Here is a 24066-nt window from a genome sequence, read left to right on the forward strand (position 1 = left end):
TCTAGTGTTCTTTCATCTCTTTCATCTTGTAGGTCTCCCTTGAGTTGCAGACCAGGTCTAGTGATCATGAACTCCCTCAGCTTTTGTTTATCTGGGTGTGTCTTACTTTCTCTCTCACTTTTGAAGGACAGTTTTTCTGGATATAGATCCTTCATTGACACATCTTGTCTTTTAGTACTTCTAACATATCCGCCCATTGTCTTTTGGCCTCCAAAGTTTCTGATGAGAAATCTGCTGATAATCTTATTGAGATCACTGGTATGTGATGATTCACTTCTCTTCTTGTTTTCAAGATTCTCTCTTTAGCTTTTTGGAAGTTTGATTATAATATGTCTTGGTGTGGGTCTCTTTGAGGTCATATTTTTTGGAGTCTCTTGGATGTTTATGTTCATGTCTTTCATTAAATTTGGGAAGTTTTCAGCCAGTATTTCTTCAGATATTCTCTCTGCCCTCTTCTCTGTCTTTTATCCTTCTAGGACTCTCATGATATGTATGTTGATCTGTTTGATGGTGTTCCCCAGGTCCCTTAGGTGCTGTTTATGTTTCTTCAATCTTTGTCAGACTTGATAATTTTCATTGTCTTAGCTTCAACTTTGCTAAATCTTTTTTCTACCTGCCCAGATCTGCCTTCAAATCCATCTAATGATTTTTTTTTAACATTTATTTTTGGCTGCATTGGGTCTTCATTGCTGCACGTGGTCTTTCTCTAGTTGTGGCGAGCGGGGTCTACTCTTTGTTGTGGTGCATGGGCATCTCATTGCGGTGGCTTCTCTTGTGGCGGAGCACAGGCTCTAGGCGTGTGGACTTCAGTAGTTGTGGCTAGTGAGCTCTAGAGCGTAGGCTCAGTAGTTGTGGTGCACAGGCTTAGTTGCTCCATGACATGTGAGATCTTCCCAGACCAGGGCTTGAACCTGTGTCCCCTGCATTGGCAGGCGGATTCTTAACCACTGTGCCACCAGGGAAGCCCCCCTCTAATGAATTTTTAATTTCAGTTATTAATATTACAGTTCCAGAATCTCTCTGTGGTTCCTTTTTAGGTTTTCTGTTTCTCTATTGATAGTTCCATTTTGTTAACACAAATGACTTTGTTCACATCTTCCTTTAGTTCTTTGAGCATCTTCAAGACAGTCTTTTTAAAGTCTTTGAAAAAGAACTAATGGCATTTTTACTAGACAGAGACAGTTTCTGTTGATTTATTTTTCCCCTTGAATAAGCCATACTTTTCTGTTTCTTTGTATGCCTTGTGATTTTTTTGGTTGTTAAATACTAGATGTTTGAGTCTAATAATGTGGTAACTCTGAAAATCAGATTTTTCCCTATTCCTTAAGGCTTGTTGTGGTTTTTTTGTTGTTTGGCTTTTTTTTTTTTTTTTAATTGTTGTGGGCTGTCTTTATGATGAAGATCAGCTTGAGGTTTAAACTTAAAGTCTTCTCAGGTCTTTTCTGAGCCTTTTCCTAGGCATGCATGGTCACTTTCTGATTTTCTTTGTATATGCAGTTGTTTTTTAATGTCTTAGTCTTTAGTGTCTTACTTCCAAAAGGGGAAATAGTGAAAAATGCAGCGGTAAAGGGCACCAGCCTTTAAAATATCATGGAAGTCACTTCAGATGAGAGGGAGGGGCCTGCAACAGTGGGAGGAGGTGCAATCACAGTGGCTGGCCACCTCTTTGTCTGCACCTCTGTGATCAGAAACAGTAGTGAGCAATCAGAGGAGAGATCCCTGATATTCAGAGGGTAGAGTCCTTCTTGCCTACTGTGGCTTCTGCAAACTCTGTGCAAGCTGCTCCAGAAACACATGCACAGCTGCTTGCCACATGGCTGAGGGTGGGCAGCTGCTACTGTACACAGAGCTGACATTGACCAAAGTCAACTGTAATTTACTAAGTCTTCTGGAAGTTGTAATCCTTCAGCCGACTCCAGAGTTTCAAAACAGTTACATCAGACAGATTCTGTCAGTGCAGTTGTTGTCTATGTGGGGAGACAGATTCCTTGTGCTTCTACTCCACCATCTTCCCACAATTTTCCAATTAGATTTTAAAGGAGTCCCTTCACTGATACAATTAGCTGAGGTGGCTTATGTGACATTTAGTGTAAAAATACAAAGTCACCTGTTCTTCTTTCAACAGTGATTTATATGGTCATTTTACATATACGGTATTGGTAAACTATAATTTCTAGTAATCATTTTTTGAGTGGTTGTTTTATGTGTGTTTTGTTATGTTTTTCAGTCTCAGCTAACTGGACAATGGCAGTTGAGTAGGTTTTGAAAAATGTCTGAAGTTTAGTGGACTGCATCTACCTTCTCCCCATCTACCTTTTCCCCGTCCTTTACAAAAGAATAAATGGAATGTTTGAGAAGAGAGCTGTATTAAAAGAAGAGTGTTACAAATGGCTTCAGAATCTGTAAATGCAAAACAAGCTAGGAATCGCTTCACAAAGGGGAAGAGGCAACAGCACCAGCAAGTAAAGAACAGATCTTCACTTGGTGATGGTGATGGAGAAGACTCCTTTATCTTTGAAGCAAATGAAGCTTGGAAAGATTTTCATGGTTCTCTTCTTCAGTTTTATGAAAATGGAGAACTCTGTGATATCACATTGAAGGTGAGACTGTCTTTTTTTCTTTCCTCAATCTCTTCAGTGTATTATATAAAATAAAGGTTTCTATAACCATGCAAGGCAAATTTTTGTTGCTTTACTTATTATAGTCAGAACGGTTTTAGTTTCAACCCTTTATTACATTGAAGGGGAAGGGACATAAGGGAGGGTAAGTAAAGGGAACCTAGCATAAGATAAAATTATTATACTAATTAAATGTTGATATTCACTATTTCTTAGTTTCACTTCTGAAAGTTCTGGAGCCCTAAAACAACAAATAGTTATTATTTGTGAAATGGATAAATTGCTGTTGACCAGATAAGCTTTTTTTTTTTTTTGGCTGCACTGTACGGCTTGCGGGATCTAAGTCCCCTGACCAGGGATTGAACCTGCACCCTCCTCAGTGAAAGCGTGGAGTCCTAACCACTGGACCACCAGGGAATTAGCTTTTAACTTGTGAATTAAAAAATCTTGATGTTGGGAATTCCCTAGTGGTCTGGTGGTTAGGACTCCATGCTTCCATTGCAGGGGACATGGGTTTGATCCCTGGTCAGGGAACTAAGATCCTGCATGCTGCCTGGCGCAGCCAAAAAAAGAAAAAAGAAAAAAAAACCAACTTGATGTATTCACTTACTTTTGATGTTGGTTAGAAGTCAGAATTCTTGGTTTTATATGTAGCTCCACTAATGTTTAACTGTGTGTTCCTATTCTGGTGTAAGCATATCTTGTTTTTCTGCACTTTTTTGCTTTATTGTGTTTCTCAGATAATGTGTTTTTTTGTTTGTTTGTTTTAAACAGATTGAAGGTTTGTGGCAGCCCTGAGTTGTCAGGTGATGGTTAGCGTTTTTTAGTCTAAACATAACTTTTATATACACCGGGAAACCAAAAAATTCATGTGACTTGCTTTATTGAGATATTTGCTTTATTGCAGTGGTCTGGAACTGAACCTGCAGTATCTCCAAGATATGCCTGTAATTTAATCTCTATTTCAATATTACTGTCTTTAAGTGAGATTGTTTATTTTTACCTGATAGTGAAGTAGAGTGTTTTTTAGACTTGGATGAAAAAGTCTTTAGTAAACTTTGTCTAAGGCCTATATGATTATGTTGCTCTGCTACAAAGGACAGTTTTAATAAAGTTGGAAAATTGATAAAGCAGTGTTGAAGAGCCTGTGTTCTAATTATTTCTCATAGCTCATTTAAAGTACTTCTTACTATTCCTATCTCTCAGTGTAATATTAAATTTTTTTGAGGATTTATGTGTATACATGCAGCATTTTCCACATGAGATTTGCCACTTTGGGATCTTTTAGATTTTGCTTTCTGCTCCTGATCAGCCAGGTTCTTAGAGCTCAGAGTTGTGGGGATTGAGGACACCCTTAGAGAATCAGATCAGGGACACTCAGCAAAAGTCTGTAAACTGAATGCATAAATTCTGAGTTTTAGGCCCAGAATGTCCAGGAGTATAGTGTTATACTGTAAATAAATGACCTACATTCTCTTTACTTAAACTTTTAATTAGGACCTACAAATATGTAAGGACACTAAGATATTCAGAAGAAAACTATTAAATAATTTTACTAGCTTTATGTGAAATTTAGCCATGTATAAATTTTAATGAAGGAAGACCTAAACTGTAGGTGTAGAACACCTGATCTGTATAGTATATTATGTTTAATCTAATGCCATTCTAATTTTCAACGCAAGTGTGAAATTCAGTGACCCACACTGGATTTGACAAAAATAAAAATGTAAAATAGATTATTTGAATTTAATAAATTATCAGTTCATCATATCAGTATATGTTGGAAAATAATTAAATAGAATATTATTGATTGTATACATTTTATAATTGGATCTTAGAATAATTTTTACTAGCTACTGCATGTAAACTTTCTTAAGTGAAAAGTAAGGATACAGCCATTTTAGGGCAAGTGATAACTAATCTCATAACTTTTCTTTGTTTATTGGGTAACTTCAGCAATAGGTTGAAGTGAAAACCTCAGAAGAATCTATGGTGGAAAAAAAAAGAATGTGGTGGAAACCCAAAATTACTGTGTTTGAAGCAGTGATAGAAGTCATTTAGCAATGAGAAACTTTACTAATTGAAAGGAGCTATCATTTTTATTTTTTCAACTGTAAAATTATGATGATGATTAGGTTTTTGTGAGGAATAAGTGAATTGATAACATGTGAAGTCCTTACAACAGTGCTCAGTACATAATAATAAATAATCAGCTGTTAGGATCATTATGTGTACTATTCTTGTTGTTCCAAAAGTATTAGATAATGCTGCTACAGTATATTCTTATCATTAGAAAGAACTGTAGCTTAATCTTTTAGCAGGTCTGTTATTGGATTTGTTTCTTAATTCTAATTCAACATTTCTTAAACTTTCAGAATTTTAACTGTCACAGAAAAACTAAACCAAGCAGGATTATGGGTAGTTTACAATGCTCTGTTCAATACAAACTTCACTTTTTACATTCATATAACCTTGAGGATTATACTTTGATATATTCATCTCCTTTTTTTATTAGTATGCTTCATTAGATCATTATTGCTTTTAGGACAAGCATTTTAGAAAGACAGTTATCAAAACTGGTTTTATTGTTCATATGTAAGGCCATTAGTGTGTTTTTAAATTCCAAAGTGAGCACTGATATTGGAAAAACAAACTCATTTAACAGATATTTACTAAGGTCTTACCCTATGGAGAGTATAAATAAATCTGAATAACGTGCTGTACTTGCATTGAGGGAGTTTGAAATTTAGCTGGAGATAGGCACATACACAGCTAACTAAAATACAATTTAGTGATTGTCATTTTATGATATTTTTATGGAAGCATAGGAGAGGATCTGTTAACTATGTCTGAGAGGTGATTGGAAAGGCTTCACATAGGAGATTATATATAATCTTGAGGTCATTCCAAGGAAAGGTAAAACTTGTTTATATATTATTATGTATTTATTAGTGAAAATATTTTAGAACAGTATATCTAGTGGCAGCTCTAAAGTTATGTATGAGGGAAGATTCTTAAGGGCAACAATTTGGTGGGGAAAAGGCAGAGGGAAATTGTCTTGAAAGGGGTATTGCATAGCTCTCATAATGCTTAAATTATACATCATAGATCAACAAGACTAGCATCTACAAAGATGCTTTTATTTATGTTTTATGTAGTTTGAGGAAATGTCATTATCCTTGTTAAAGATCATAGTTAATTTTACCTCAAGAAGTTGATAGAGATTATTAGAGGAGGACAATCCCTTACATCACCTCTTGATGCCATCACTGATTATGTTTCAGTCATGTTGTTTGGCATTTTTTTTGAAAATGCACGTTTCTGTGATTTTTTTTTTTTTAAAACAAGTATTTATAGGATTCTAATGAACACGTTCAAGACTCTAAGTGTTATAATTATTGGCTGTCAAAACTTTCAACTGATCAGGTAAGAATAAGTGCTCTGAAAGATTGCAGAGAAACAAAGTATTTGAACTGCATTATAGTAGTATACTTCCAAGAGGTAGAAATGATAAAATTGTTATCCTTATAAATGTAGCAGTTAACTCCTGACCAGAGAGCAGGCATAATCTAATAAAAGAGAAATGATAAAGGAGAAAGTGATTTTTTTTAAATATAAATTTATTTATTTTATTTATTTTTGGCTGTGTTGGGTCTTCGTTGCTGCACGCCAGCTTTCTCTAGGTGCGGTGAGCGGGGGCTACTCTTTGTTGTGGTGTGCAGGCTTCTCGTGGCGGTGGCTTCTCTTGTTGTGGAGCACAGGCTCCAGTAGTTGTGGCTCGCGGGTTCTAGAGCACAGGCTCAGTAGTTGTCGCGCATGAGCTTAGTTGCTCTGCGGCATCTTCCTGGACCAGGGCTTGAACCCATGTCCCCAGCATTGGCAGGCAGATTCTTAACCACTGCGCCACCAGGGAAGCCCGAGACAAACATAAGGTAGATAGCTAGTGGGAAGCAGCTGCATGGCACAGGGATATCGGCTCGGTGCTTTGTGACCGCCTGGAGGGGTGGGATAGGGAGGGTGGGAGGGAGGGGGACGCAAGAGGGAAGAGATATGGGAACATATGTATATGTATAACTGATTCACTTTGTTATAAAGCAGAAACTAACACACCATTGTAAAGCAATTATACCCCAATAAAGATGTTTAAAAAAAAGTGATTTTATATTTAACACTTAAGCATTCTGTGTTAAGAAGTCTAATAAAATGATCACTTCTACTTTTGTCCATTCAAATAGTAAGTCAGTATTTTGATTTTATTTTTAATGTTGCTCAGAAGAAGGGATATTTGAGTGTTTATATCCATAGATCCTTGTTTATTTGACCCCCAAAATGCTACCTAAAAATTATTGTTTTCATTGTGTAGGTTTTTAAAGTAAACGTAGTGAGATAAGATTGTAGAACAGTGAATGTGACTAGACATTGTGATATGGTAATTCACTACAAGCCAAGACATTGAGTCTTATACATTTAACCCCTTCTTGACCTGGCAATTAAACATGTTTATGGCTACTCTGACTGAATAAAATTGGTGGATTATTGAAAAAGAGTAGCTAATTGAGATAAAAGGGCAAAATTATAAGGGCTTAAACTGAAAAATTAGAATACAGCTTATAAATGTACATAAAAGGAGACTTGGGTATATAGGCTTTTTTCCTTCCAGTCTTCATTTCTGTTCTATGTGTTTTCTACACTTTTATTTCAATATCGGTCTCAAACATTTAGCTTGAGTTACTGTTAAGTAAAGTACTAAAAATGTCAAAGAAGTAAAAATTAAATCAATTGAAAAATTGTTCAGTTATCAACATATTGAACATTATTTATTGCTTTGAAATTTTGATGAAGGGATTATTCTCAAACACTGCTGATGGATATGTAAATTCATTCCTTGTTTTTCATGGATGGTTTGGCCGTATGTATCAAGAGCTGTAAAAAGCTTATATTTATTGACTCATTAATTCTGCTTTTCAGATTTTATCTCAAGGAAGTATTCTGAAATGTTGAAAAAACTTCCTGTTCTAAGATACTGTTTATATTTAAAATATGGAAAAGTTGTCTTAATGGCTGATATCAGAATAAATAAACTGTGTTACATCCACTGTGTAGAATAAGCATGAAGAGTTGAAAGTTTTCAGAAACTTAGGAAAAGGTGACAAAGTTCAGGACAGTCTATTATGTTTCAAAATGCATGGGAAAAAGTTAAAAGGAAATATGCCAACAGGTTGACAGTATTTGTTGAATTGTGAGTAAATTTTTTCCCTTATATTTTTCTGTACTTTCTTGATTTTACACTTTAAATATATATTGTAGTTGAGGGGAAAAAAGAAAACTTGAAAAGTAAGTGACCTCTAATGTAAGATAATAGATATGTTCCTTTTGAAAGTCAGGGCTGATAGTTAATGGAATTTTTTATATATATATAAATTTATTTATTTATGGCTGTGTTGGGTCTTCATTGCTGCGCGCAGGCTTTCTCTAGTTGCAGCGAGCAGGGGCTACTCTTCGTTTTGGTGTGCGGGCTTCTCATTGCAGTAGCTTCTCTTGTTGCGGAGCATGGGCTCTAGGCGCGCAGGATTCAGTAGTTGTGGCTAGCGGGCTCTAGAGTGTAGGCTCAGTAGTTGTGGCGCACGGGCTTAGTTGCTCCGCGGCATGTGGAATCTTCCCAGACCAGGGCTCGAACCCATGTCCCCTGCGTTGGCAGGTGGATTCTTAACCACTGCACCACCAGGGAAGTCCCTGTTTCATTGTATTTTGATCCCTATTGGCTAATCCATGGACAGTTACTCAAGGTTTGGATTAGCGGTTTGTATTTCAAGCTTTTGTTAAAAAATAAAGGATCATTATGTTAATGTTGATATTCAACATATTTCACTACTTGGGTTTAAGCTTGACGTGTTTTCTTTTCCCCGAGCATCTTGAATTATTCATATGTTCACTTATCTAATCAAAATGTAAATTAGAAAATTCCCTAGTATCAAGGACATATGCTGTAGTATTTATATCATTTTAAATGGTATAATAATGTCTAATATTTTGTAGTTTGTGTATTTTTCACCCAGTTTTAAACATCTAGTCTTTAGACTTCGATTTCTTTCATTTTAAAATTTCTGATAAAATATTTTTGGTAATTGATACTTATATTTATGTACCAGAGAAGAAAAATTTAGAAATAAACTCTTAAGAACATGAGACTGCATAGTGTCAAAGGAAAGCTAATAAATGCATAAAAGCCCATATTTTTTATTTTTGGCTGTGCTGGGTCTTTGTTTCTCTGCGAGGGCTTTCTCTAGTGGCAAGCGAGGGCCGCTCTTCATCGCGGTGTGCAGGCCTCTCACTGTCGCGGCCTCTCCTGTTTTGGAGCATAGGCTCCAGACGCACAGGCTCAGTAGTTGTGGCTCACGGGCCTAGTTGCTCTGAGTCATGTGGGATCCTCCCAGACCAGGGCTCGAACCCGTGTCCCCTGCATTGGCAGGCAGATTCTCAACCACTGTGCCACCAGATAAGCCCCTTGGAAGGAGTTCTTTAGACCCAACCAAGTTGTCAGTTACTTGCCGCGCAGTCTTAATTTGGATGTTTGGTGGTCGTCTGGGTGGATCTTTTCAAGTCCAAAGACATAGAGCAATAGGAGAATGAGAAAGACTGAGTGGGAAAAGCCTTGGCCTCAGTGTGCTTCTTCACGGCCAGAGAACTGGTCTCTGCCAGATCCTGCAGGCGACGTCAGCTGCCACTTAGTGGGCTACTGGAATCTACATGGCTCAGGATAAGTCCCAGCCACCCTTCAGAGGGGAGCCATAGCCCAATAGGCGGATCGAGATTATGGCCTTTGAGGCCCCGCATTGGGTGCCAGAAAAGATGTTGCAGGAAAGAGAGTGGGGTGCGAGAGGATGGTCACATCCCAAGTCATGTCTGAGTCCCTGGGATGGCCACCAAGTGTGGGTTCTTGGCTTTGTGCAGGCAAGAATTCAAGAGCAAGACATAGTAAAGTGAAAAGTTTATTCAGGGAGATACACACTCCATAGACAGAGTGTGGGCCATCTTGGAAGGCAAGAGGCCAAGCCCAAATTTTTTGATGTTCCTATTTCATATATAAGGCTCAAAGATCTTTTTAAAGTTAAGATGGGTATTTATTTATTTATTTATTTTTACAAAAATGTTAGTTTGCATTAGCCCCACATTCACAAAACTTAGAAAACGAAAGAAAATGCCCAGCCATTGTAGAACTCTAACATCCAAGTATCAATTCCTTTATTCCAATCAAAAACAATGTTCCCAGAATTCAGCACAAAACTGAAAACACTGCTGCTACCAGCCATAGTCCATAACAGTAACTTTAAATTGTCCAAGGGGATTAAGGAAGCATTTTAAATCACTGTCACTCCTACCGAAGGATTTTAGGCAACGAGAATTTATTCTCATACAAGAATAAATTTGCATTTTATCATTAAACAGTATGAGGGCCTTAACTGGGAATTACCAGTTTATAAACTTTCTCCCCCAAATTTGTGAATATATCTGAATGTTAAAATTTTCTTATTTAGACGATGGGTATTTATTCTAAAAGGGTGCATAAGGGTATGATTTTGTGTGTATGTGTGTATATTAAATATGCATGTTTTAGTTTATTTGAATCAAATTAAAGTTACAGAGGGACAGAGCCTTATAAACAACATGAAGATAGCTTGAGGGCCATTGATTTGTACAGCTTGGATGAGAAGGCATTGTAAAAATGATGTTTATCTGAAAATTGTAGTACTTTCTTTTCTTAAAAAAAAAATACTAAAAAAAAACAACAACTTTGTGTCGAGGGCTGACTTTCAGTAGATTGCAGCGAGGGAGCTCCTCTGCTACCTATAAAACCCCGACCCAGAAGCAGTCGTCTACGAATGGTTTAGCACCAGTTTCCCAATGAACGTGCAGTGCGTGACAGGCAAGGGGGCGGCCGCCTTTCTGGCCGCACCTGTAGTACCTTATTTTATAGTACTATTATGTAATAGAGTCTTTGTAAGTTGTTTAATTGAGCAGGTTTATGTCATGTGAGATTTACAGATATTTACATAGAAACTAAATCTCAGTGGTGGCCAGTGCAGATGATCAAAAAAAAAAAAAGATATTTTTAGACTATTTTTTAAATGTTTAATATCAGCTTTCAGATCCCATTTTAGGGCTAGTGTGAATTTGAGAACATGCCAAGCTTTCTGCTGTAGTATAGTTTACAACTTGAATCTCAGTAGACTCTAAATCCTGCCTTCTAAATTATTTTAACAAAGTGAATATAGTATAACCAACAGAAACAATCATCTTGTACTTGTTGAAATAAGTGATATTCATTCTTCCTCTACATTAGTGAAAAAAGCTGGGTAAGGGGCATTTATAAGCAAAACCTTTTATACATTGTAACATTCCTCAGGCCTTTTTCTTTAGGAGTTCTTATTTTAAAATTAGTTCCCAAATAATGAAACACAACTATAAGTGTATTACATAATCAAAATGTTACATGGAAACAGGATAATTGCTAAAACACTACTATCCTATTACTTGTACTCATTGATTATTTAACATAAAGTGCTGGGAAAACTGGATAACTACTGTGTTAAAAATAAGATGAGTAAGAGGTACAAACTATATGTATAAAATAAGGTACAAGGATATATTGTACAACACAGGGAGTATAGCCAATGTTTTATAATAACTGTAAATGGAGTATAACCTTTAAAAATTGTGAATCAGTATATTGTACAACTGTAACATATAATATTGTACAGCAACTATACATCAATAAAAAAAGATATCTGTCTTCTCAGTACCAAAAAATTCCAGATGGAAATAGATTTGTGAAAAACATAAAACTAGAAAAAATACCTGTAAATATTTATGGACTGTTAGAATGATTCCCATTTCAAGCATAGCACCTAAGGCAGAAGTCATAAGGAAAAAGATTGATTGGATTATATAAAAGTCCATAGGGAGTGAATAAAATTTTGAAGCATACTTATAAAAGAGAAGTTTTGAAATGTATATATGACAAATGACTAATATTCTAAATGTCTGAGGAGTTCTTACAAATGAGAAAAAAAGTCATAGAAAGAGTTCTTAGAAGAAATAAACGTAGTCCAAAATTTATGAATGATTCAATCATATTAGTAACAAGTAAACTAAAACAATGAGGTATTTCATACATTGAATTGGCAGATTTTTCTTAAGATAACATTCAGAATATGGCACAAATATTGTAAGCAGATCAGAAATGGACAATTTAGTAGTATGTATCCAAATTGTACTTATCCTTTGAAACAGCATTTCTGTTTTTAGGAATTTATCTCTAGGAAATAATAGAGAATGTAAACAAAGATTCTCCTACAACAAAGTTCACTACTGTGTTTGTAATGGCAGACTATTGGAAGCAATCTAATTTTTCAACAAAGTGGTGAGATTTCAGTGTTATTACATTTCTATAAGATATCATTTCAAAATGATTTAAATAGGAAATGAAAAAACTTCAGTTAAGCTCATAGTAAATACTAACATTGATTTGTTTACTCTCCTTCAATTTTCTCACTGGTAAATTGTGGATAATAATAGTATCGACTCATAGGGGCATTGGGACAATCGAGTGAGTTAATATATGAAAAGCACTTAGAATAGTGCCTGACACGATAACTGTAGTTAACAATATTGTGTTGTATACTTGAAAGTTGCTAAGAGAGTAGATCTTAAAAGTTCTCATCAGAAAGAAAAAAATTTGTAATTATATGAGGAGATGAATAGCTTACTAAAACTGTGCTAATCGTTTCACAATATATACATATATCAAATCATAATGTTGCATACCTTAAACTTATACAACATTGTGTGTCAATAAAATTGGAAAAAAAGAAGGGACTCTTAGACCAAAAAAAAAGTATAGTGCCTGATACATAGTAAGTGCTAGGTGATGTTTGCTATTAGCCTCATTAATTCACAAAATGCTTCTGAAATGTGAGATAATACAGAAAAATCATAGTTTATGGTATAATACATTATAGATACATGTATAAAAGATTTGACTCTAACTTGGAAGAAGAAAATTGCGTGACCTTAAGAAATTGGCCTAGATTGAAAGTAAGTGACAAAGGATTACATTGCTAAAACAAATACACTAAACTTGTCTGGAGTTTTTATCCCTGCTATACAGCATGTACTCAATGCTGATCTCAGGCTAATTTTGATATTAAACTGAGTCTCTCTTTGTTTTGTTTTGAACAGGTTGGCTCAAAGCTAATCTCTTGTCACAAACTGGTATTGGCTTGTGTTATTCCCTACTTCAGAGCTATGTTTCTCTCTGAAATGGCTGAAGCCAAGCAAACACTGATTGAGATCAGAGATTTTGATGGTGATGCAATAGAAGACTTGGTAAAGTTTGTCTATTCTTCACGACTCACTTTGACTGTTGACAATGTCCAGCCTCTCTTATATGCAGCCTGTATTCTACAGGTTGAACTGGTGGCTAGAGCTTGTTGTGAATACATGAAGTTACATTTTCATCCCTCCAATTGTCTGGCAGTAAGAGCCTTTGCAGAAAGTCACAATCGAATAGACTTAATGGACATGGCGGATCAGTATGCCTGTGAGCATTTTCCTGAAGTGGTGGAGTGTGAAGACTTTGTAAGTGTGTCACCCCAGCATCTCCATAAGCTTTTGTCCTCCAGTGATCTAAATATTGAGAATGAAAAGCAGGTCTATAGTGCAGCCATCAAGTGGCTTCTTGCCAATCCTCAGCATCATTCCAAATGGTTGGATGAAACACTTGCACAGGTAGGGATGAATAAGATTGTGTATAGAAATGAAATGATATGGAAGCAAATCAGCATGTTCCATTTATCATAAAAAGTGTAGATTATCCGTTGATGTAATATGATGTGAAAATGGCTTTGACTCTTTCCTACTTACTAAATCATTTAAGGATAAGTCTGAATGTGTCTTATTTGAATTAGAAAGATCATTACTTGCTTTTTAACCTGAGTATTTTAAAAATCCCTTTGAGATATCTTTAGATATCATCTAAAGCAATCTAAATTGCTTTAGAACTTGGCACATTGAGCTTCATTCAGATTTTAGAAGGTAAATGAGTTTTAAAAAGAGAACATGCTGCAGTGAAAGTAGAGAATGAACTGTCCAATTGCAACTTAAATTTTATATCTGCAACTATTCACAATCTTAGGTTCGTTTGCCGCTGTTGCCGATTGATTTTCTTATGGGTGTTGTGGCAAAAGAACAGATTGTCAAACAAAATCTAAAATGTAGAGATTTATTGGATGAAGCAAGAAATTACCACCTTCACTTGAGTAGCAGAGCAGTACCTGATTTTGAATACTCCATTCGGACTACCCCAAGGAAACATACTGCTGGTAATTAAATTACTCATTTTATCAACTCTGCTCTAAGGAATTTTGTTGTATTTGACGGTTGGTTATGTTTGCTGAAACCTAATTGTAAGATAATTAGTATCTGATTGTCTTAAAGTAATAATTGGCAAGTAAGGTTATATATGAATTCTTACTGTGCATGATTTCAGATAGTTTTACCAATAAGCCAATTTTTTAAAAAGCTGTAACAAGACTTATACACTCTGGAGAGCCTGCTGAAATATCTTTTCTTTGGGGGTCTTTTTGATTCTTCTAGGCAGAATTAGATCCTCTGTCATTTTTGCTTAAATGACACTTGCTTTTCACATCTTACTATGTTGCACTGAAATTTATTTGACATGTTTTGAGCCCTTCAGAGACAGGTAGGTATCTTAATAACTTTGTATCCCTGGTACCAAACATGGAGCTTAACACATACTGCATATTTAAATGTTTATTTTTGCATTTTATCACATCAAAAGAAAGGTACTTAATACATCTAATGTTAATAGTATAACAGACCACATTAAACTCTTAGAATATAAAGCTCTTATACTTGAGGAGGCATGCATTTTCGCCTTTATTTGCCATAATTTACAGACTTTCATGTTTTCCCAAGAAAATAGTTTTATGTTCACTTATGTTACTCTTTAAAAAGAATATATTTGTGGGATAAGGGAGAATAAATGTGGTCAGTGAATTCTGGAATCAGTACTCTGAACACAGACTTCCTGTACATCTGCTGTGACCTAATGTGGTTATTAAAAAAAGAGATCCGTGGAATAGCCTAAAAACAACAAAAGGCAGTACATGGTAATGAATAGTGGGACTTTATCTAGATAGTATAAAGAAAATTTGAATGTTGTAGATCTGCCTATGAAGAAGTAGTTCTTCTAAATAGTTTAACATGAAAAGGATGGCTTATTTTTCTTTTATAGGTTGGTTTCAAGTATTAAATTTTTGAAGTGTAGATTTTTTTAGTTGTGAATCCTGTTTTAAGAAGTCAAGGTATTTAATTCTTCAGATTCAGACTTGAATTCAAAGATTTTGGCAGTCTAGGTTATATGCCAAATGTATTAGACCCTCATATACATGATCTCTTACATGATTGCAAGAACTTTATGAAGTAGGTTTTAGTGAAGGATTTGATCCTTATTGTGAGAAAGGTGGTGTTATTCCATTTTATGGATGAGGAAGCTAAGAATCAGAGTGAAAGGATGCCCAAGGCTACACAGAACAGTGGAGAAAGGATTTGTGTCGTGATCTTTTTACTTCATTTTAATTTTTTTCCTTCCATGTCATGTCCCTAGGTGACCTATGTAGCTGAAATATTAGGGTCCACTTAAATAAAATCTAATCAATAATTGGGATTACATTCTGGGATTATAATTCCAGCTGTGCCATAAAACATCTGTAATTTGGGGCAGATTTCTTAATCTCTGAAGGCTTCAGTTTATAAATAATTTTGACTGCAGGATCTTTAAAATCTCTTTCAACCTTAATTATTTCATTTAATTTAATTCTTTAATTCTTTTTAATTTTCAACTTTAATTCAACTTTCAACTTTAATTTAATTCTTTCATTTAATTTAATTCTTTAATTTAATTCTTTTTAATTCTTTCAACTTTAATTCTCTGACTTAAAACATTGAATTGGTTGGAAAAGATAGCACAGGCAGTTCTGGTCATTCATGTATGTAGTCATTCAGCAAACATATATTAAGTGCCTACTATGTGCCGGGTTCTGGGTTAGGCATTAGAAATGCAAACACACAAATAGACTACAGCCGTTCCTATTTTGAGAGAACTTTCAGTCTGATCTAGGGAAATAGACATATGAATAAGTAAATGCCATAAAGTATTAAAGGTACTTTGATATAATCAAAAGGTATAGTGGGAAGCAAAAAGAGTGGTTATTTTTACTTTGGAAGGGACAGAGGTTTTATAGGGAAAATAACCCCCAGTCTTAGTTTTGAATAATAAATAGATGTTTTTCTGGGTGCCAGTTAGAGAAAAGGGTATTCAGTTTATTTTACATTTATTGAATGTTTAGTACACGCCAGGCACTGTACTTGTCTTTATTAGTGCATAAACGCTTAACACACTATCTTAATCTCGCTTAGACTCTGGTGACAGATATCAGCATAATAGATCATTTCAGTACTGTATGTTACATGAATGAGAGTTACCAAAAGTTGTTACCAGAACATTGAGGATGATCACTATATGGGTGATGCGGGAGCTTAAACATTAAAGGAAAGACAGGGAGAAAATCGCGTTGGACAATGCAAGGCCTTTATGCTCTACTAAGGCTTTATCCTGTAGAGCAGTGGTTCTCATAGTGTGAAGCAAGTGGTGGCCTCTTGACCAGCAGCATGACCATTCACTTGGGAAGTTTTTAAAAATTCAAAATTTTGGACCTACCCCAAACCAACTGAATCAAACTCTTGGTGGGGGAGGGGTCAGGCCCAGCAATCTGTGTTTTATAAAATAGCTCCTCTGGTGATTCTGAATCAGAATAAAGGTTTTTTTTTTCCTTTTTTTTAATTTGGCTGAGTCGGGTCTTAGTTGTAGCACACGGGATCTTTGTTGAGGCATACAGGATCTTTTAGTTGCAGCATGTGGGATCTAGTTCCCTGACCAGGGTTCAAACCCAGGCCCCCTGCATTGGGAGCATGGGGTCTTAACCACTGCGCCACCAGGGAAGTCCCCAGAATAAAGTTTTGATTTGTTAAGAAAAATTGTGGTAAAACACATATACCATAAAAATCACCATTTTAACCATTTTTAAATGTACAATTTAGTGGCATTCAGTAAAATTTTTAAGAACTACTGATACAGGTAATGAAAAGCTGTTGAAAGAGCCTTTTAATTAGATTATTCAGTTGACAGTCTGAAAGCAAAAGAGTACTAAGTGATAAGAGAGAACAAGATTTTGCAGTAATAGCTGATGAGGGCCTGAACTAACAGTGGCTGTGGGAATAGCGAGGGAGAGAAAGGATACCTCAGGGAAGGACGAAGGTCTTTAGGTGGGTGAGGAAGGGAGATCTTTTATGATGGGTTTGAGGTGCCTCTGGGACATCAAGTGGAAATGTGGCTTAGAAGTGTAGATTGGAAGGCATTATGATACAGATGGAATTTTAAGTAAAGGGATTGAACTTTTCCTGTGTAAGCATGAAGTATGTGAGAAGTAGGCTGAGAATGAAACAGAAAACAGAAAAGAGAGAAATGATTGGAGACAAAAGGAGACTTTGATATTATGGAAATCAAGAGTTAAGGAGTTTCCAAAAAAACTAGGGTGATCAGTATATCAAATGTTGTAATTGTATTCAGTCAGAAATTAACTTTATGAGTTTGTTGGATTTTGTCATGACCTTACTAGCAAGAGCAATTTTTCAGGGTGGGTGAGGAACTCAACCGTATTATAGTGGAATGTTAACAAGCTGAGATAACTGATGTATTCTATTCTTTGAAAAGTTCAAATGAGGGGGAAGAAAAGAAAATTAGATTTTTAGTGGTATAATGACGTTAAATGCTATCCAAATAATTTTTTTTTCCTGTTAATCAAAATTTTGAGTTCGTAAGTTTTTTTCCACACTTATTTATCTATTTTTTTTTTTTTGGTTAGGGGGAATTTCCTGGCAGTCCAGTGGTTAGAACTCCATTCTCTCACTGCCATGGGCCTGGGTTCAATTCCTGGTCAGGGAACTAACATCCCACAAGCCATGTGGTATGGCCAAAAAATAAAAAATAAAAATAAAATTAGCTGTAAAAAAAAAAAAAAAAGGGGGAGCTGTGATTTTAACCTCTATTTTGTGGCTTTACCTTTAGGTGTGCTATTTTGTGTAGGTGGTCGCGGTGGATCGGGTGACCCCTTTCGCAGTATCGAATGCTATTCTATCAACAAAAACAGTTGGTTCTTTGGACCAGAAATGAACAGTCGAAGGCGACATGTGGGTGTAATCTCAGTGGAAGGTGGGTCTGCTTTTGTGTTAAATCACATCGTGTCACCACAATGGTCTTTTAAATATTTGAACTTTGAGAATTTCTTTCTATAAGAAAATTCCTACATTATAAAATATGTTTCAATATATCAGGTTATTTGGTGAATGTTTACTTGTTTTATGCCCATAGATGCTCAGTGTACAATCTCTTGCATATGGATGCTTAACAGGAGATGAGTATTAAGGGAAAAGGGAGTTAAACTATTCTGAGTTATATTTACAAAATAACCAAACTAAAGAAAAATATTTATTGAACACAAATAATAAATATATATTAACTTTTTTCTATACCTAATTATTATTATTGAAATGAGGTTTTTTACCTGGTTACTAAAAATGAATTAATTGCAGAACCATGGATAAATTGTTAGGAGAATTAAAAAGTCACTTTTCTTCCAGTTATAGAAGTATAAATGCTTTGGGGAGAAATAAGAAAACATATTTTCATAAAAAACAAAAATCATCTGTAACCCAGACACCTAAATAGTCACAGTTACCATTTTGGTATGTTAATAGTTCCAATTTTTATTTGTTTCATTTAGAAAAGGTTTGATATATTAAGAGTTTTATATTTTCTTTATACAAGAGCATTTTTTCATTTTATTAAACATTCTTTGCAAGGATGATTAGTGATTTCATCTACTAAGTAATAAAAAGTTGGGAAACCTAAGGGCAGGATAATGTTTGAACATTTAAATAACTTGTAAAACAGCGTGTTTCAGGCATTTTATTAAGCAGAAGCTTACATTTATTTTCATTTGACTACTGAAGTGACTTGATCATAATGTTGAACAGAAGAATATTTGTTGAAAGTTAATTGTGCTATTTTAATTATATATTGATTATATATAAATTTATTTACTTGGAAACAAATGAAAATACTTCTTTACTTTACAGGTAAAGTGTATGCAGTGGGTGGACATGATGGAAATGAACATTTAGGTAGTATGGAGATGTTTGATCCTCTCAATAATAAATGGATGATGAAGGCATCAATGAACACAAAGAGGTAGATGAGCATGGACATTTATTTTGATTTGTTGGTGGAAAATAAAGAAAGCTTCCTATAACTGAAAGGGCTAATTTTTTACTCTACATTTTTAGAAACTTTAAATACCTTCCTAAACACATTTTGTGAAAGCATCCAATGTGATGCTTTGTTATAACTTTCAAAATTTTCCTGAGAATTAAGAATAGAATCATGTCTTTGAGTATGATAATGATTGTCATAGTTTTGACTCATACCTGAGCATTTATTTAAATTTTTATTTTGAAATAATTTAAAATTTTCAGAAAAGTTTCAAAAATAGTTGCGTTCCTATGTACTAGTGGTGCTCAACTGAAGATAATTTTGCACATGGGGATACACTGACATCTAGTTTTCTATTCTTGATTAATTTAACATAGTATTTTTAACTGAGTTTTCTTGTGTGTTAGAAGTATGAAAACTTAGATGGAAATGTGAAGAGAGTTCGGCTGAAAGATTTTTGGCCTTTTTTTCACTCATGAGGAGAAAGAATCTTAGTGGGGAAAACCTAGCCTTAAAATACACTACTTATCTATAAATGACATTTTAATACTTTAGTAGGGCTTGATTTATGCTACATGGTAACTACAAACAGTTTAAATTCTAACACATGAATTAAAATAGGGGAGAAAATCCTTAAGTACATTTTTAATCTTTATACTCTTGCCTCCTTATCATGCTAAGCTGGTTTTTAGCTGAGAATTGAGTGAAACTTGTCTAACAAAATAGCAGTTGAATTTCTTTAATCTTCTAAAATATACCCTGAGCACTACAATAGCTTTCCAACTGTATAAAAAATAATAGAACTGCATTTATTTTCTCATGTTATTTGTTTTTATAATTTGTATCCCCCCAAATCATTGTTTCAGTGTGTATTCCAAAATAATATTCATATGTTAAATACCTGGTTTTCTGTTTTTCCCCCTTTTTCTTTTTCATCTTTTCACTAAAATGGATACTGATGTTTGTTCAAGGTATGGTTTTATTGAAACCCATCATCCTAACAGAGCATCTCTAGGGGTTGATTTATTTATTCAGCAAATACTGGTTAAATGCCCATTACAGGATATACCAAGTGCTGAAGATACAGCAATAAATAAGACAGCCATAGAGCTTACATTCTAGAAGGCAAGATAGAAATAAAGACATAATTACAAGGGTAATAATGCTAGCACTAGCGTAAGTAAAGAATGCTTGAGAGTGGAGTCCCATTTAACCTAAGGTCTGAAGGAACAAAAGAATTTAGACTCATTAAGTGGTGGGTGGTGGGTGGTGTAAGGTTGGTGGATGGAAAGAGATGAAGAGCCTTTGAAAATCTGGAGATGAATGAGAGCTGAGAGCATGAAAGAAGTCCCATGTGGCTGACAGATCAAAGGGGATAGTGTCAACAGACAGCTGAAATAGCAGGCAAAAAATAAGGGCCTTTCAAGTTTGCCAAGATTTTTTAATCTGGTGCGCTTTGAAATACACACACATTTTTTTTTTGATAGTAGGGGAGTGATAGAATCAGATTTCTCTTTTCAAAGATCCTCTGCTATGAAATGGAGAATGTATTTGAGGAAGACCAGAGTGAAAACAGTCTGGGAAACCAAAAGGGTTATTGTAATATTTTTAGTCGAAGAAATAACGGTGGCTTGGACTAAAGTGGAAGAAGTTGAGATAGAGGAAAGAGGACATATTTGAGAGAGTTCAGAAGTGTACAATCAACAAGAGTTTATAATAATTAGATGTGGGAGGTAAAAAGAACAATAAGGAAGAGGCTAAGATGATCCTTAAGTTTCTGGCTTAAACAACTGGATATGGATAGTGGTGTGACTTTCTGCATTAGGAAGAGCAAGACGGTGTACAGGATCAAGTTTTTGTTTGTCTTCTAATGGGTATATTTTCTCTTGCTGTGTAACCAATTATGACAAACTTAGAAGCTTAGAACAACATCCATTAATTAGTTCACAGTTCCACAGGTCAGAAGTCCAGGAACTGTAACTGAGTTTTCCACTTAGGCTCCACAAGACCAAAATCAAGGTGTAAGCTGTAGGCTCTAATGGAGGCTCTGGGGAAGAAACTACTTCCAAGGTCATTTAGGTTATTGATAGAATGCAGTTCTTTGTGATTGAAGGACTGAGTTTCTTGTTTTTACTGGCTGTAGGCCAGGGGTCACTCTCAGCTCCTAGAAGCCATTCTGAGGTCCTTTCCAAGTGCTCCCCTCAATCTTCAAACTAGCAGCGACTTGTAGAATCCACCACGTTCTTTGAGTTTCTGACCTGTCTTCTGCTACCAGCTGGAGAAACCTCTCTGCTTTTATAGGGCTTACGTGGTTAGATTAAGCTCATTCAGGTAATCTCCACTTTGCCATGTAACGTAGTATAATCATAGGAGTAAAACCAGAAGGTGAATATTGTGGAGGAAGACATCTTAAAATCTGCCTAGCACAAGGAGGTAGACAGTAAGTTTCACTTAGATTAAAGTTAAGGTTGAAGATCCAGACACACAGATTTGAAGTAGAAGCTGTATATATATCTGGAAATACATATTAGAGTTATAAATCTATGGAAAGAATGAAATTGCCTACAGAGAGAGTATAGGGTGATAAGAGGCCTTAGGGAACTTCATAATTCAGTGACAGCATAGAGAAGAAGGCACTGGTAAAGGAAGCTGAAAAGTACCAGCCAGAGATGTAATGGAGGAGGAAACTCAAACATGTGATGTCACAAAAATCAAGAGAGTTTTGAGGAGTAAGAAATAATCAATAGTGTCTTATGGTCTTGTGATTTAGGGGGTGGAGGGAGGGGGGAATTATATGGTATACTCACTTCTGCCACGATATAACACTTGTATATTCTAGAATGTACACGCATGTGTTCACCTACACCTGAAAGTTTTTATAACCACAGTATTTTGTAAGTCATTGCTTTATACTCAAGGGAAAAGAAGTTAAGGACACAAAATGAATGACAACATTATCCTTAAGAATTCTTTCCTAGGATACTCTTTTGGTAAACTGAGAGTTATAATCTCAGTAGAGCAGCAGTTCTCTCCAGAAATAATAGTAGCTAATACACAGCACTGAATATGGGCTAATCACTGTTCTTGGTGCATTACCTATATTGACAAATTAATAACAGTTGTGTCTACTGCTTTCTCAAATGGGTGACAGATGAAGAAGCAAGGTAGTAAAGGTTTAAGCAATACACATTATCCAAAGTATATACCAGGTCAGTGACAGATAAATTTTAGAATCGTTCAACTTTTGATTGCTGCAGTGTGTTTTTTAAGAAATTGATATAATTTTTTTTTCAGTCACCATTATGATGAATTAGCTTTTAACATGGGCTAAGTCTCTTCTGTTCCAAGATAAATAGATGCCCTTCAGAAGTTAAGCAATGTGATATAAAGCTTGTAATATAAAATTGATGTTCTTTTGTGTGATGTAATGAAACACTGCAACAAAATGTGCTCTGCAATTACGTGAATTTAGTAATGAGATTGACTTCTGACCTCTGTAGCAGACCATCTCTGTCAATTCATCAGTCTCTTAATTATGCAACTGAGTGTTTTACTAACTGAATGTTTTGGACTCCATTTATAGTATTTTGTTGGGTTTTCCTTTATTATTTCATTTAAGTTTAAAGTAACCTGTGTAGGCTATGCATTATAAAACTCCAGAGGGCACTGTTCACATACACTTGCACAATTTGGCATCCCTGTAGCCATCTATTCAGAAGCTTTGATAAACCTAAAAATAACGGGAAAAAGCCACATTGACATTTAATGTGATAAATGGGTACATTAGCAAAATTATTTTGCTACCTTTTTTCTGGAAACAAATGGAATGCTGAAGTGTCTTTTATTGTTTTTGCAGGCGAGGAATTGCCTTGGCCTCCTTGGGAGGCCCAATTTATGCAATTGGAGGGTTAGATGACAACACTTGCTTCAACGATGTTGAGAGATACGACATAGAATCTGATCAGTGGAGTACAGTGGCACCAATGAATACTCCCCGAGGAGGAGTTGGCTCTGTGGCTCTTGTGGTAAGTTATGTTGCAGCTTGCTCACTGGATTGCATTGCATCACATACCTAACCAAATAAGGAAAGGTCTGATGTATTCATATTTCCAGTATGCAGATATTGATTACACACCAGATTGTTATATGAAATACTGCTCTCTTGCACATTCTGGTCTACCATTAGGACAGCATGTAAATCAATTCAAAATCTAATGTCTTGTGTTTTTTTTTTCTTTCTTTATTTAGAACCATGTTTATGCAGTAGGTGGCAATGATGGAGTAGCTTCTCTATCTAGTGTGGAGAGGTATGATCCACATCTCGATAAATGGATAGAAGTTAAAGAAATGGGTCAGCGAAGAGCAGGCAATGGAGTTAGTGAGCTCCATGGTTGCTTATATGTTGTTGGTGAGTGGATATTTCTCTAGTTTAATTTTTTACAGGACATACAATGATAGTGTCAGTGACACAAATTTACATTGCATTTAGGCCCAAGTGGAATCAGTCCTAAGATTTGCTTTTGAATTCTTAAGATTCATATTCAAGCTTCTTTGTTTACATCTTCATCTTTCATGTTTAAAACTCTACCTCTGTATTTTTACTTTACTTTTCTTGTCTTCATTTCAAGGGAATTGTGTTGACTAAGCAAACCAATAGGTATTTCATATGCATGATGGCAGTTAGTGTCTCTGTATTGCTTTTTGACTTACTGTATAATAGAGTTGGAGGGGAATAGCCAAAGCAATCTTGAGAAAGAAAAATGGAGGAAAAACGGAGCTGGAGGAATCAGGCTCCTGGACTTCAAACTATACTACAAAGCTACAGTAATCAAGACAGTATGGTACTGGCACAAAAATAGAAATACAGATCAATGGAACAGAATAGAAAGCCCAGAGATAAATCTACACACATATGGTCACCTTATCTTTGATAAAGGAGGCAAGAATATACAGTGGAGAAAAGACAGCCTCTTCAATAAGTGGTGCTGGGAAAACTGGACAGCTACATGTAAAAGAATGAAATTAGAACACTCCCTA

General features: G+C 35.4%; 1 protein-coding gene across 4 annotated transcripts in view; it reads left to right on the forward strand.

The window, feature by feature from the left end:
* Positions 1–24066, forward strand: part of KLHL8 (kelch like family member 8) — a 57753-nt gene that overhangs the window by 28694 nt on the left and 4993 nt on the right. For 3 of the 4 annotated variants that reach the window (XM_082653075.1, XM_082653073.1, XM_082653074.1), the window contains 7 exons: positions 2228–2600; positions 12858–13406; positions 13813–13999; positions 17827–17970; positions 18897–19008; positions 22886–23054; positions 23278–23437. In XM_082653075.1, coding sequence (XP_082509201.1) covers positions 2388–2600; positions 12858–13406; positions 13813–13999; positions 17827–17970; positions 18897–19008; positions 22886–23054; positions 23278–23437 — 1534 coding nt within the window. In that variant the 5' untranslated portion in view covers positions 2228–2387. The remainder of the gene's footprint in view (positions 1–2227; positions 2601–12857; positions 13407–13812; positions 14000–17826; positions 17971–18896; positions 19009–22885; positions 23055–23277; positions 23438–24066) is intronic. The other variant, XM_082653076.1, reaches the window with a different exon arrangement.

The sequence above is a fragment of the Grampus griseus genome (assembly GCF_964374135.1).
Source record: "Grampus griseus genome assembly, chromosome: 4".
NCBI lineage: Eukaryota > Metazoa > Chordata > Mammalia > Artiodactyla > Delphinidae > Grampus > Grampus griseus.